This window comes from Talpa europaea (assembly GCF_964194135.1).
Source record: "Talpa europaea genome assembly, chromosome: 1".
NCBI lineage: Eukaryota > Metazoa > Chordata > Mammalia > Eulipotyphla > Talpidae > Talpa > Talpa europaea.
The window spans coordinates 144,090,402-144,105,724 of record NC_140073.1 but is presented as its reverse complement, the minus strand read 5'-3'; the positions used below and the strand labels follow the sequence as shown (position 1 = coordinate 144,105,724).

Sequence of the window (15,323 nt, the reverse complement as noted above, 5' to 3'; positions counted from 1 at the left end):
CATAACCCTTTATCTCCTTTTGCCCTGCCCCTTCAAAATTGTAACTCTATACCCTTCTTTTGTAGCACATTTGGGGAGCCTCTGGAAAGCTTGTTTTCCACCTTTTCCCTGTACCACCTTATCTACCCAAATGTCCCTCAACCCTCGTGCCTCTCCCTGCCTGTAATGATAGACCACGCTCAAGCTGAGCTGGGAAAACAAGTTCTATTTAAACCAGTGGGGCTAAGGAGGAGCAGCCCAGTGGGGACCCTAAGGACTGTGCACTGTTATATCTTGAAAGTCATAGTACAGTGTTGGCATCATGTCTCCTTCCCCAGTTTTTTGCCTGGGGAGCCCTGAGGCTTCATTTATCCTTCCATTGCATTACCCTATCCTTGGACTTTGACGAAGTTAGAGGTGAAGGAGAACATTTTCTTCGGGTTCTCTGCCCCAAGTCCCTTTCTGGATTTCCAGTTACGGTCTGTCTTTGAACCAGAGTTGACAGAAGATTAGTTCTAGATCAGGTCTGGGATTGAGCCTTACAGCAAGGAACTCCAGTATAGAGTACACAAAAGGGAAGGGCAAGATACCTTCAAAGGCTTGTGAAAACAGAGAGAAGAAAAAAGGTGAAAAATCAGGTCCTACATTTGCTTGTTGGGAAGAGTGAGGTAATTTTGTGCCTTAGAATACACAATCCAAAGCTTGGTTTTTACTACCTCTCTGCTTTCTGAAGCATCAGGTTTTTCTTAACATATAAATCTAACACCCTCCCCCCCCTCCATTCCCATGAAATGTCCACTTCAGGATTCAGCCTCCTCGATCTCTTCTCGGGTGCAGATGTACACGAAGATGGAAGCTGGGTGGAGGCTGATGCCATCCTTGGAGAGCAGGTGTATGTGGCGGTAACCTGGACAGGAGCAAGACAGCATTAGGGAGGCAGCCAGAGCTCGGATGTTGGTCAGGGGTCATGGGCTGACTCACCTTGTCGCATACAGGTCCAAGGCAGGGTGTATTGACCAACAAAGTCGTCTCGGGATGTCCAGTTGTAGTCCTTCACCACAAAACGCAGCAGGGCCAGTTCAGGCACCAGGAGCCTGAAGCATAGTGTCTGTCCCCAGTATGGATTAAAGCCTGAGACAAGGGGATCAAGGAACAGACAGTGTGACTTTAGACCCAAGCTGGGTTGCTCTTCTCAGTAAACTTTCATAGCAATCAACATTTTACAAATGAGGAAATTGAGTTCAGAAGGGTAAGCAATTTGCCCAGATCACTGTGAGTGTCCCAACCCTTTGTCCAGTTCCATACTGCCTCCTGTGTGGATGGGATGCTCCTCCTACCTGCCCCCTCCCCCACTGTCCATACTCACCATTGTTCTCCACGTGGTTGGTGTCGCGCCAGTTTGTGTCTGGACGAACTCCAAAGATCTCCACTCTCACAAGTGGGTCTGTAATGGACGCTTCTTTGGTCTTGGCCCCTTTGGGGAATTGCTGCCCACTGATCACCTGCAACCAGAATTCTTTACAGACACATCACCCAAAGCAGTGATAGTGAAGGCAAAGATAAACAGCTGGGACTACATCAAATTAAAGAGCTTCTGCACAGCAAAAGAGACAGTAACCAAAACGAGGAGAAACCCCACCGACTGGGAGAACATTTTTGCACACAACACTAATGATAAAGGACTGATCACAAAAATCTACAAAGAGCTGATGAGACTCAACAAAAACAAAGAAAATAATCCAGTCAAAAAATGGGCAGAAGAGCTAAAAAGAAACTTCTCTGAAGAGGAATTCTGAATCTTTTTAATTCCTGCTCAGCCCAGCCTCCCTCCTACCCTCACTTCCCTAGGAAGGGAAAAAAGAAGAGAGAAGGGGAGATGCAGAACCTTGCACTATATATCGCTTTTGGGTTTGCAAAGCTAATCTTCCATGGGTAATAAGTTCTAAAATCTCTGCAATTCAAATAGAAATTTAACAAGGTTTGGAAGCAGGCATAGTAGTGACAGCAGCCCCATTCTATAGCACTCAGCATGCACCAGGCTCTGTTGTAAGCACTTAATATTTACTAATCATAACCCTGTTAGGTGATATTATGACCCTCATTTTGTAGGTGAGAAGACAGATTAAGAGACTTGCCCAACTACACAACTGGCAAATGGGTTCAGCCTACACAACAGGCTGCAAACTATGCTGTCAACTGGTTGCCTACGCCTCATAAGAAACTTCCATTGCATTCCTGTCAGGCCTAGCCACTGCTTCTCCCATTCCCGTTTCTCTCTAGCTATCCAAGTTTCTTCCCAGTGGTTCTCTTTCCCCTGTACCTGGATTAGGAGGATCTGGGCTTTGAAAGGGCTGATGGGCTTCTCGGGGTGGAAGGAGCTCTGGGCATCGCGTAGGAAGTCCGGCTTCAGCACGTAGCCACAGCCACCATTCTGGCGGAAGAAGCCATCATAGATGTCCATCTCAAGCCCTGCAGTCTGCACATTCATAGCCACTAGGGATCCCAGGGGGGGAAAAAAAGGAAGGATTCATTTTGGGGGCCACCCATGCCCCCTTTCAGGGAGTCAAGGAGACACATTGTATCCATAAAAGGGCCTGCTGGGAACACCAGGCATCTTTCTCAGCATCTTCCTTGAAGCAATCCTGGCCCTCTTGCCACACAGGAACATACTTTCTACCTGCTGCACTCCCATGCCCTCTTCCCTTGTTCCAGCTACCCTCTCACCCAACTGGCAGCCAGCATTCCAGAATTCCTGGGGGTTATAGTTGGATGAATCTGTCCTCAGGCCACTGGGATACACACGGCTCAGCTGCCAGGTGTTGTGCTGCACAAACTCATTGCCTATAAAAAGGTGAAGAGGGGGATGGAAATGCAGTGGCTCCTCCCACATGCCTGGTCCCAAGAACCTCCTCCCCAACTGACTCCACTCTCCTGACTAGCATCTCCTGGGGCTGGCTCCCAGAAGTTCCCCAGGGCCATCTTTTTAATCCATACCATCACCTCCCAACTTTCTTCCTCCCCCATCCCCAAGCCTACTCTTCATAAGCCCTGTCCCTGTACAGGTCTGAGGAGTTTCTTAGCTCCCTCATCCCTCCCTAGCTCCCCTGTTCTCTTTCTTGGGACTTACCTGCCCACCTGTCAGGCCTGACCCCACCCATCCCCATTTCCTCCCTCTCCCTCCCTAGTCCTGACCAGCCTCCTTGATGAGGCCCTTGGCCTTGGTTTCAGAGAAGGACGATATCTCATAGGAACGGTAGTGCTCCCTCGAGTGAGTGAAACTGTGGAATGAGACAGACTTCAGGTACACAACCAGGGCAGAGAGAGATGGGCACAAGATAGGCTTGGATTTCTGGAAAAGGAGAAAGTAGAGAGGACAATGGAACTGAACACTCAGCAATCTGAGAAGTCAGTGCCAAGATCTGAACTTCCTCACCCAACATAAACCTCTGCCCGCTGCCTCCCGCCTCAACCTCCCTCCTGCCTCACCTTCTTAAGAAAGAGAAGGGACCCATACTTGGAAATAGGAACTTGGGCTGTAATATGACAACAGAGAGGTGGACAAAGCAGCGGGCAAGTCACAACCTAGGGACAGGGGTGGGAATAAAGGCAGTCTGCATGTTCTGATGGGATCAGTTTTAAGCCTCTGGGCTTGAATGTTTTACTTCACATAATTCTCTAGTCAATAGGTATTTAATTTATTGTTATTTTTAAACAGAGGTGTCATTCTCTCTAACTTTCACCTTTTCAAATAAATTAACAATTTTGGACAAAATGTACAGGAACCCAGACTGATGTCGAGGTAGGCAATGATCAGACAAGTCACACCTGAAAGGATGTGAGGGTCCCAGAATAATATCTTTAGGCTTTTCTCCTAAATTCCCATTTCCATCCCTGGACATTAAAGTGGGTTAGATACCACAGCCCCTGAGAGCAAAGGAGAAGCTTAGAAGCCAGCGGAGCTAACGAGCACAAGAGAGAGATGCAGACTACTTGGCATTCCCACCAATGACACCCCTTTCCCACAGGGAGATAGGCCACAGGCCCAGCCTGCTCAGAGCCTTCACCTTCCCCACACTTCTTTCTGCTCCTCTTTGGCTATTTCTGGTTCCTCCTCAGCCCCACCTTTTCCAAGAAGCTTCAACTAAGTCTACTTTAGTAGCAGTCACTATAGTAACCCCTACAGACCCAATATAATAATGCTGCACACACACCTATTGGTGGTTTTCAAATTGACCTTTGGGGATCCTAAGAAGTGGTACAAAGATAACTCAAGAGTCATAGGACAGAGCTAAATGGGTGCTCCAACGAGTATGGCTCTGCATTTATCTATGTTGTATGTATTGTATATATCGTGTTTCCATGTAAAAACTTATTTTAAAAAAGATTTCATGGACTAAGATTGTAAAGACACTAGTTTATCTATATATGGATATATATCTATAAATATATATTGACACCTATGCATTCTTATGCCGCTCTAGTGGGCAAGAGGTAATTTCTCCTTGACCTTCTATGCTATGCTACATCATTCTAGTCAATACAGGTGTACAGACTGAACAAATGTCAAAGTAGAAAAACCACTTTCGTGGCCTACCTTCTCCTTTTTGTCCTTACTGCGAGGACTCAACTCCTGATTCTCAGGCTCAATCTGGGCCTCCAGCTCCCTCTCAAGTTGAGATTCTAGCTCTTCCTCTTCTTCCTCTTCTTCAAGATCCTCTTCAAGCGTCCTTAACTTCTTCCCCTTCACCAGAATCTTATTCCGGAGCTCCTAAGGGAAAGAAATAAAGGGGCCTGTCTATCTGTCCCTGGGTTCCCTCCTGGGGATCATGCAGGTTCCTCTGCTCTCACAAGGTCACCTCAAAGACAAAGGAAGTGAGTGAGTGGTCAGAAGTTCCAACAGGAAGGCTGCTTGATACAAACAGCAGGGATTCCCTGTTGTTAAGCAAACTGGTATCATTTCTATATCCATACAGAAAAAAAAATAAATAGGGACACTTACCTTACATATGAAACAAAAACTATTCATAAACTTAAAGTTTACAGGTAAACATAAAGAACATAAGAATACTCAAAGAAAATAGAAAATCTGCTTGAGTAATCTTATGGTGAGGAAAACTTTAGAAATGTAAGATGAAAACTCAGAAGACAAAAAAAAAACTCAGAAGACATTGACAGATTTAGCTACATAAAGCTTTAAAACATTTGTAAGCCTGAAGAGGCTATAAAGAAAAAATAGACCAAAAAAAATTTCCAATGCATTAATATTTTAACATTTAAAAAGCTATTATGGGGCCTCCCTGGTGACCTAGGGGTTAAGGCTCAGCACAATCACCAAATGGCCTGAGTTCAATCCTTGGCCAGGGAGCTGACCCACATATGGTGCAGCAGACCTCTCCTATCTCACCCACTGCTCTGGTGAATCCTCTCAACCCCTACACCTCTGCCTGCACCCCAGTTCTACTACACAAAAATAATTTTTTTTAAAAATCGGTGTTATCAATAAAAGTTATAAACCCTAATAAGTAGGTAAATAATATCAATTCAAAGGAAACAAACACAAATCTTTGTGGTTTTTTTTTTAGATTTATTTATTTATGCATACAAGAGCTGAGGTGTTAGAGGTATGGGGGCAAGGGGGGTGTGAGAGGATTCATCAGAGACAGAGTGTGGAGCAGAACAGGAGGATCTACTGAAATACACTGCTGAGGGGAGCAGCAGGCAAGACAGGAGAGGTCTGCTGTGCCATGTGGGTTAACTCCCCTGGAGATTGAACTCATGCTGCAGTGGCTATAGATAGCTTCATAATGCTGAGACTCAACCCCTTGAGCCACCAGGAAGGCCCCTCAGACCTTTGTTTTTGAAGAACTTATTTTTTCCCCTATGTTTGCTATTATGAAAAATCTCACTACTGGAATTATTTGTGATCACTCTCTTACACTGTTGGTTGGAATGCAGTTTGGTATTTTTCCCCAAAGGGCAACATGACAATAACAACCAAAATTATCAACATAGAAATTGTTCGCTCCAATAATTTTGCTTCCAGGAATTCATCTCAAAGAAAAAGTAAATGGACTAAGTTAAATAAATTGTGGTAGATAGCATAAAATGGGATATAATAGAGGGTCTCCCCTAGTGGCACAGCGGTTGAGCACTGGCTGGGAAGCTGCCCGCAGCCTCTGCAGCGCCAGTTCAATCCCCAGCCGCCGGGCAAGGGTCCCACATGGCATGCAGACCTCTCCTGCCGCGCCTGCTGCTCCCCTCAGCAATGTACTTCCATCCTTCTGCCTGTTCTGCTCCCCACTCTGGCTCTAGTGAATTCTCTCACCCTCCCGCACTTCTGACTGTACCCAGTACATGTATAAATAGAGATGTTAAAAAGGAAATATATATATGAAAAGACATCCATGATATATTTTACATGTGAAATATGGCATATAGATATTTCATGGATATAGAAGATGATTCCATTCATGGTTTTTAAAATGTGAATACACACACACACACACACACACACACACCGTTATGAAAGCATTTAAAAAATATTTTGACAGGTGTTATGGGAGTAGCTGAGTTAATGGTGAGATTTCCCTTTATATTGTTTGTATAGTTTACAACTATGAACTGTCAGGAAAAAAATTAAGATTTTCCACTGAAAAAGGAAATATAAATTAAATTGCTGATTTAAAATTTAGAGAATTATAAAGTGAAATCTTTGTTCAAGTCTTTTTTTAAAATAAAGTGGTCTTCAAGGACATGAAGGGTAAGATGGTCCATCTGAGGTAGGAAGAAGGAACAAGCAGGGTATGGAGGAAGGAACCAAGTAGGAAGATATGGGAGTAACAGTAAGACCTGGATTGGGGAGCAGAGTGCCTACCTCAGGAGAGGGCAATTGAGTGGGCAGCAGCCCATCCAAGGTGGCGTTTATCAGCTGTTCCCCCAGGATCTCTGTTAGATGCTTTGCCAAGACCTCCTGTTGCTCCCTGCTACAGTGGTTCTCCAGGGACAAGATGACTGGATAGTCTGAAGTCTGATGGGGTAGAAAAGAGGCACTGGAACCAAGTTGTAAAGCCTATAACTTCCTTGCTTCCCCAGGCCCCTCAAGTTTCTTACTCCACTGAGCACCTCAATTACTAAACTTCAACCCTATTTCAGGCCTCAAGGGAGTCTTGCTGGGTCTGGGGTCCACCCCACATCTAAAAGGCACTCTTGGGACTCCTAATGTCAGACTATATCAGGTCTGGGACCTTTGAGTGTTCACACTCAGGACTGGAAGACCAGGCCATTACCTTGGTTATGTGCCCTCATGTTCCACTAGATTCACTTCACCCCCCAGCTCTACCTGCCACTTCTTCTGTTTCTTCTCCATCTTCTCCCAGACAGGTGACAGACATGGCTAGAAGTGATAGTTAGCAGCCTCTAGCAAGTACCTCTATGACTACTAATTACTAGTAATTCAACATTTATTCATAATAACTACCCTTAATATTTGCCTGAAGCGTCACAGTTAAAATCACTTTTACATACATGCCATTTGACTCAAACTTCCCTGTGTCCCTCCACCCTCCCCAGACTCAGTGCTAGCTGCTCTTCTTTTAGCATTATACTGGCCTCACCAGTATTTCTGGAACTCCTACCTGGAAGGCGTACTGTGCTACAGAGGCCACAACATCTTTGAACAGGATCCGGGAGGTCAGGGTATGCCCATGGTAAACAATGGGTTCCCCAGTAGGTCCATCCCATGTATCCACCTCTACACAGCGGCACCCTCTCTTCAAGGCCCTGCAAGAATCCCAACCCACCAGAGACAGGAGGGGTCAAGGTCTGATATTTCACCGAGGGGCCCTCTCCCCACTCTGGAGAGGGGTACTCGCTGACTCCTACCTGTCAAGATCCTGTTCAAGCTACATCTCCACGGAGCTGTCACTGTCTATAGGGACACTGCACAGCCTATACTGCTCTCCACCCTCCACTCCATCCAACTCAGTCCTTCCATAGCAAGTCACCCCATATTGCCTTTTTATGCTTCTGGTATTTTTGTTGTCCAGTGTTATATAGCTTCTGGGTTATTCAAACTCTTGGTAAATTCAGACTTCCTTAGGCAGAAGTTACTAGTTAAGTTGCTCATACTGCAAAGATATCTTAACTATCTTTGGTCTAATCCATAATTAATCACAATAGAAGCAGGTACTATTTATTAACTATTGACACATGAATTATCTCATTTTATCCTCACAACAACCCAGATAGAATAGGCACTGTTATCATTCCTATTTTAAAGATGGGGAAACTGAGGCATAGAGAAGTTAAATACTTAGCCCCAGAGTGCTAAGTAGGATTTGGCCTTCAATGGTCTGACTCCAGAATCTATGCATTTAATTCATATGTTCTGCTATGTCCCTTTTAAAATTTGGTTTATTTATTTGTCCCAAATAAATCTATCAGGACCTCTGGGTCCTGAGAGAGTTTCAGAGCTTGTGAAAAGGAGGGAAGCTCCATTTATCCAAGGGGTTTTAATACCACTCTTCAATATCTCCTCCAAATCTCTCAGGGATCCAGGGATCCTCAACCCCCAACCACCCACAGTACCTTTCAATCTCTATTATCCACTGACAGTGCCTATCAATTTTTGACAAATGGTGCTTTTCATGAGCTGGGTCTCATTCTCCCCTCCTTCCCACTGCACCGTATATATCCCTCGACGCTGCTCTGGCCACAAAACTGGTCCCCCAGTAGATAGGTGTTGTGAGAGGAGTTGATGTAGTAGTGGTTCAGGGGTTGAGTCATGTCCTGGTAGATGGGGAGGCAGGTTGGGTTGAAGATGTCACCATCTTTTGAGCAGAGGTAGTTGAGAAAGCCATCCATGCTCAGCACACAACGCAGTTTGCCTTGGGTGTGAAATAGGGGAAAGTTAGAGCGAGAAACTGAGTGGGAGCTCCCAGCACACCTTCAGCCCATCCTCTACCCCACCCCTCTCCAAGGTCCTGACTTTCAGGTGGCATCCACTTCCAACCACCAGACCCCAAACTTGCCCCCCAGCCCCAGTATCTATCATTTCAATCATCCTCACCTTCTGAGGATGTTAAAGCTATAAGGGGAATAATAAAGATCATTCTAGTACATATGGTCCAATAAAACTTTCTACAATGACGGAAATATTTTCTTTTGTGCCCCTAGACATATATAGCAACTGAACACTTAAAATGTGTTTGTGTGACTGGGAACCAAAATTTAAATTTAATTTGAAATTAATTTAAAAGTTATACAAAGCTAACAGTTACCCCAGTAGACGTTATTCAGTCCAAAGGGCTAATTTTATTGGTGAGGTCCAGAGACAATCAAAGTCAAAGACTTCTTAGTGGCATCATCAAGTAACCTATGTTTTATTCCCTGAACTATCTGGGTGTTGCCAAATATGATCTGAGGGTTTCTTCCTATCATCAATGCCCCTATGGTGTTTTAAACGAGTGTTTGTCCAACACCCCCTTGGGACTTCACTCTTTTTGAGGAGAGCCCTTTGTTGCTCCTTCCTGACCACATGTCCCATGCCTCTGCATTCCACTTACCACTCTCTGAAGGTTCATAGAGGTTGATGAGTTCCAGAGCAAGGTCAGATGCTCCATCTCCTTCTTTCTGCTCCTCTCGGAGGAAATCCACAAATTCCAGCAGAGTTAGTTTCTGCCCGTCAGCAGAAAAGTTTTCAAACAGTTCCTGCACCTCAGTTCGTTTAGTCAATGCCTTATAGAATGTTACAAATTCTTCTCCCTCTAGAGTCCCAGACTGGGATACATCTGCTGTCTGCAAGAGAGGATTTAGAGGAATATGGATGAACCCATAAACTGCAACAGCTTTGACTTGCCTTGTAAGGGTAATTTAACTGATATGAGGGATCCAAAGATGTTTCCACAGAACTCTTAACATTTAGTATCCATAGGGTCCCTTCCTAAGTAAAAAGCAAAATTTCAGACATACTGCTTACTACCAAAAAATAATTTCAACTAGTATGAGTTAAATGCCCAAAAAGTCTCTGAAAGTTCATAAGATCCCTCCTATTTACACATTTCAGTTGGGGTTTTCCATTGTACTAGGCACTTGTGAAAACCTGGCCATGGACAGAGAAGTTCTTGAGGACTGACCTAGTAACATGTCATTATTTACCCTGCAAAGGATTATGAATCATCTTTGCAACAAGAATGAAGGGTAAGTACCATGCCCACATGTTTCACTGGGCCTGGTGTGATGCTAAGGTACTTAGCAGAGATTCAACAAATGAGTGCTGCTAGATAGGGTCAGACCACTTGTGGCCAAGTGAGAATGTGGCCTTAGCTGACTTCTGCAAATCCTTCCTCAGAAGACTCACCTGGAAAAGCTGGAAGGCATATTCTTGGTCCATTTCCACATTCATCAGATGCAGTAACCGCTGGACTTCTTGGAAAGTGATCCGACCATCCTGGTTTTTGTCTCCACGCTGGAACCAGTCCCTCAGCCATCCAGGTCTGAGTCAAGGCAAAAGCACTCTGTGTGTGTATGTGTGTGTGTGCATGTGTGTGCATGTTCATCCCTCATCATTTCTCCTCTCAGTCTGTCCCCATGCCAATTAACTTTCCATATGAGCTTCCAGAATAATCTCATCTCCCCAGAGCACCAATCAACCTCATCATTGCATGGCTTAGATGTGACTTCCCTGTTGCCTGCAGAAAGAAGTCCAAATCTCTTAATACAGAAGGTCTCCTTCATCTCCATGATCTGGCCCTAAGCCAACCTGCTCAACACATCTCTGTCTTCCCTGGACTCTGTCTTCACCAGACTCAGCAACTTCCTGCTCTGTAATGTCCTACTCTCTCCTGCTCTTCAGCTTCCTGACTCTGGACCTTTACTCATAGTCTTCCCTCAAACTGAAATGACTTCTCCCCCTCTCTTCATGTGCAAATTCTACTTACTCATTGTCAAGGCTCAGTTCAAATGTTTCTTCCTCCCTGAAGCTCTCTCAGTACCCTCCCAGCTAGAATTAAGTATTTCTACTCTTTTTAAACACCCACAAAAAATACAAGTAGCATAACACTTCTATAATACTTACACAATTCCAGCCTCTCTACCAACCGAAGCAATATCGGAGTCTCATTGATCTTTGCACCTCTAAAACCTGGCATAGTGCTTGATACATTCAGTTTAATGGATGGTTAATGCATAGAAGGTGAATACAATCCAGGAAACTGGAAGTAATTTGAAACCACTAAGCTCTCTAAGGAATTTCTTCCCACCCCTACAGTAGTTAATGCTCTGGGATAGTCTGTTCAACTCTCAGGATCAGAACCTTGTTTGGTCCTTTGCCTCACACTGTCCCTTTCTGTAATCCTGCAAGGCCTGATTCATGCCCAGGCTCTACCTGGCTGTGTCTTTGCCACACCAAGCACCCATTTCTCCCTCTGTATCCTTAGGCTTACATCAGTTTGAGCTGTCTCTGCCCATTCCATCTGGACTCTTGGGCCTTCTTAGCCCTGCGTCCCTCCCGCTGTCCTGAGCCCCACAGCATCTGGCTCCTTCAGTAACCGCAGCCCCGACTCTGACTTCAGTCGATACTGGTCCAGTCGCTCCTGTTGGTCCATGTTGGTGACAAAGTTCACCAGCTGCTGGAGGCCCTCCATCCAGATCTGAGCCTCCTCCACACTGTTAGCCACCAGGTCCAGGTTGGAGCGGCGACCCCGGAAGACGATGGTGAAACCCTGCTTCAGGGGGAGCTCCTCTGCCAGGCTGCGCAGCAATTCAGACTCATCACCCTCACGCACTGTCTCCACATCAGAGATTGAGACTGCCAGAGAAGGAGCAAGTGGGGCTCTGAGGAAGTGGATCTGCCAAATTGCAAGAGTTATGGGCCAATGACGGGAACTCCCTTATTTTCTGTGAATCCACAGGGAATAGCAACCCCAGCCTCCACAGGTTAAAACCCCAAAAGGCTTAGTGCAGGGACATACATGTGCCTGGGCTTTAGGAATCCACATGAGTCATTGCTATTTTCATAAGCAGCATGGCAAGGGAACTTTTCTGGGAACAGCAAGATCTGGCTTCCAGCCACCAGCTAGCAGTGTGACACAGACCCAAATGACTTAACACCTCTGTGTCCTCATCTGAAATAACGGTGGTCCCCTCCATGGCTACTCCACATGGTGACCACGGAGGCTTCTGAAGCTGACAAATGGAAGCTTGTTTACAGGGTAGAAGCAGGTACACCAAAGCATATTCCCAAGTTCAGTTCTCCCATTCCAGGCTTGAGGACTTCCTCTTTCCAGATGTCTAGGAGGGAGTCAGAGAAATTCTCCCTCCTGACCTTAGCTGGAGGTGATAAGGATCATGGATTTTGATTATTATGTCTCAAGCAGACTCTCTTGGATATATCTGGTGGTCAGAATTTTAGAGGTATCAGAAAATGTGTGGCCAACAGGATGATGATTTTTGACATTTAAAAACATGCCTCATAGGGCCTCCCTGGTGGCGCAGCGGTTTAGCGCTGGGTTGCGAAGCTGCCCGCGGCCTCTGCGATGCCGGTTCGATCCCCGGCTGCTCCCCGGCCACCACAGGAGGGTCCCACATGGCGCGCAGACCTCTCCTGCCGCCCGCTGCTCCCCTCAGCAGTGTGCTTCGGTCCTTCTGCCTGCTCTGCTCCCCGCTCTGACTCTGGTGAATTCTCTCACCCTCCCGCACTTCTGACTGTACCCAGTGCATGTATAACCAACCAACCAAACAAAGAAACAAATAAATAAAACATGCCTCTATAAAAAATAAATTAAAAAAAATTTTAAATAAAATAAAAAAAAATAAAAAATAAAAACATGCCTCATAATCACTAACACTATTAAATACATCCTGACTTTAGGTCCCATTTACTGCAATGTGCTTTCACACTAACCACTAACTTATTAAGTCTCTGTGACCTTTTAGGCAGCTACTGTTTAAATCTCTCTCTTTTTTTTAAAGATTTATTTATTTATTTATTTATACAAGCACTGGGTACAGTCAGAATCCCAGGAGGGTGAGAGAATTCACCAGAGCCAGAGGGGAGAGCAGAGCAGGCAGACTGATGAAGTACACTGCTAAGGGGAGCAGCAGGCGCTGCAGGAGAGGTCTGCGCACCATGTGGGACCCTCGACCGGTGGCCGGGGGTCGAACCAGCGCTGCAGAGGCTGCATGCAGCTTCGCAACCCAGCGCTCAACCGCTGCGCCACCAGGGAGGCCCTGTTTAAATCTCATTTTACAGATGAAGGGAAGCTCAGTGTAAGTAACTTGTCCTTAAATGAAGTCATTCAGAGCTAGAAAGTGGCAGAACAAGGACTTCAAACCAGGCAGTCTAATGCCTGAAATGATGCTCTTATTATGATAATGATAGTAAGATATAATCTATGATTTTTTATTTTTTAAAGATTTATTTTATTTTATTTTTGTTTTTTGTTTTTTTTAAAGATTTATTTATTTATGCATACAAGAGCTGGGGTACAGGCCAGAGGTGTGGAGGGTGAGAGGACTCACTAAAGACAGAGTGGGGAACAGAACAGGCAGACTGACTGAAATATACTGCTGAGGGGAGCAGCAGGCCAGACAGGAGAGGTCTGCTGCAGCATGTGGGTTGCTCTGACTGGCTGGCCGGGTTGAATTCGTGCTACAGTGCCTGCGGATTGCTTCATAGGTTGCGTCTTAACCCCTTGCACCACCAAGGAGGCCCTATTTTATATTTTTATGCATACAAGAACTGGGGTGCGGGCCAGAGGTGCAGGTGGGGGTGTGAAAGGATTCACCAGAGACAGAGTCGGGAACAGAACAGGCAGATCTACTGAAATACACTGCTTAGGGGAGCAGCAGGTGAGACAGAAGAGGTCTGCTGCGCCATGTGGGTCACCTCCCTGGCTGGATTGAACTCATGACACAGTAGCTGGTGATAGCTTGATACACTGACACTTTAACCCCTGCACCGCCAGGGAAGCCCATAACCTAGGATTTTTGAAACTTATTATGTGCCAGGACTCTTCTAAATCTTTAAATGCAATCACCGATTTTATTACAACAGAATTAAGAGGCAAGTGCTATCATAATGTCTATTTTACAGGCTCAGACACTGACACAAATGGTACAGCATAAGAGCACATCAGAAGGCCCTGGACCCTCCACTGCTCAGGCTCCTTGGGAGCCTATAATACCATGTGCCCATCCCTAGCTATCCACATCACTTACAGCTGGGCTTGGCACTTGCTCCAACTTGTCGGGCATGCCAGACTGTCATGCAATCTTCCTGAAGTCTGAAGTATCTTAGCTTCTTCCAGCTTTTGGATCTCACTTTGCGCATCATTGTGCCTTTCTGCATCTGTAGCAGGTCTTCACTGACAGGTAACCCTGGGTTGGGAGAGGCAGGGACTATGTAGCCAGAAGGGAGGATGGAGGGTCCAGGAGGAGCTCTTGAGCAGGGGTCCAGTCTTCTCTCCATCCCTAGGCTGCCTCCCCAAAGTCCCTTCCCCTGCTGGGATACTTACGCCCTTGAAGTAGGGACACCATCGCCCACTGCTCCAACAGCTAGCGCCAGAGTCACCTAAAGGAACAAGCCATAGGAACAGCTAGAGCATGGGCTAGGCAATATATGCTGTGAATAGTATATAACTCGATCTGATCATCAAATGCACAAAACTTCTGTTCTGCCAGGCCTCCCTGGTGTCCCAAGGGGTTAAGCATCAGCACTATGAAGCTATCAGCAGCCACTACAGCACGAGTTTGATCCCCACTCAAAGAGCTAATCTACATGGCGCTGCAGGCCTCTCCTGTCTCACCTGCTGCTCCCCTAAGCAGTGTATTTCAGTAGATACACCTGTTCTGCTCCCTACTCTGTCTCTGGTGAATTCTCTCACCCCTCCCTCCCTACTCTGGCCTACACTCCAGTTCTTGAATGCATAAATAAATAATTTTTTAAAAAAAGAATAATAGTCCAAGGGAAGAAGAAAAGGAAACCAGTGCTTCCCAACTGCCTACTATGTGTCAGGCACGTCCTCTACAGAGTCTCAAGTATTTTTACTTCTGAGTTTGGTAACTCTGAGGCTTAGAGAGGTTAAGAAACCTATCTCAGATCACATAGGGCTTCAGAATTTAAACCCAGGTATGTCTGATTGTAGAACCTCTATTACTTTTGGTGACCATCCCCAGAGACAGAGAAACCAGGACCCTCTACCAAACACCTCCTTTCTCCCCACAAGCCACCTCCTGCTAAATCTCAGCTCTGCTTTATTATTATTATTGTTATTATTATATTTTAATTTATTTATACATATAAGAACTGGGGTATAGGCCAGAGGTGTGGTGGGGGGTGCTGAGAG

At 45.6% G+C, this 15,323-nt stretch overlaps 1 protein-coding gene across 1 annotated transcript; it reads right to left on the bottom strand.

Moving 5' to 3' along the window:
• Positions 1-779: 779 nt before the first annotated feature.
• On the bottom strand, positions 780-14,326 carry PLCD4 (phospholipase C delta 4; the record flags this gene model as incomplete). Its single annotated transcript, XM_084255367.1, has 15 exons — positions 780-886; positions 961-1,110; positions 1,346-1,481; positions 2,300-2,472; positions 2,704-2,820; positions 3,172-3,328; positions 3,466-3,561; positions 4,574-4,747; positions 6,854-7,006; positions 7,614-7,758; positions 8,663-8,864; positions 9,543-9,774; positions 10,337-10,472; positions 11,557-11,785; positions 14,197-14,326. The coding sequence occupies 15 exons, from the start codon at positions 14,324-14,326 to the stop codon at positions 780-782; spliced, it is 2,337 nt and encodes a 778-aa protein (XP_084111493.1).
• Positions 14,327-15,323: the final 997 nt, after the last annotated feature.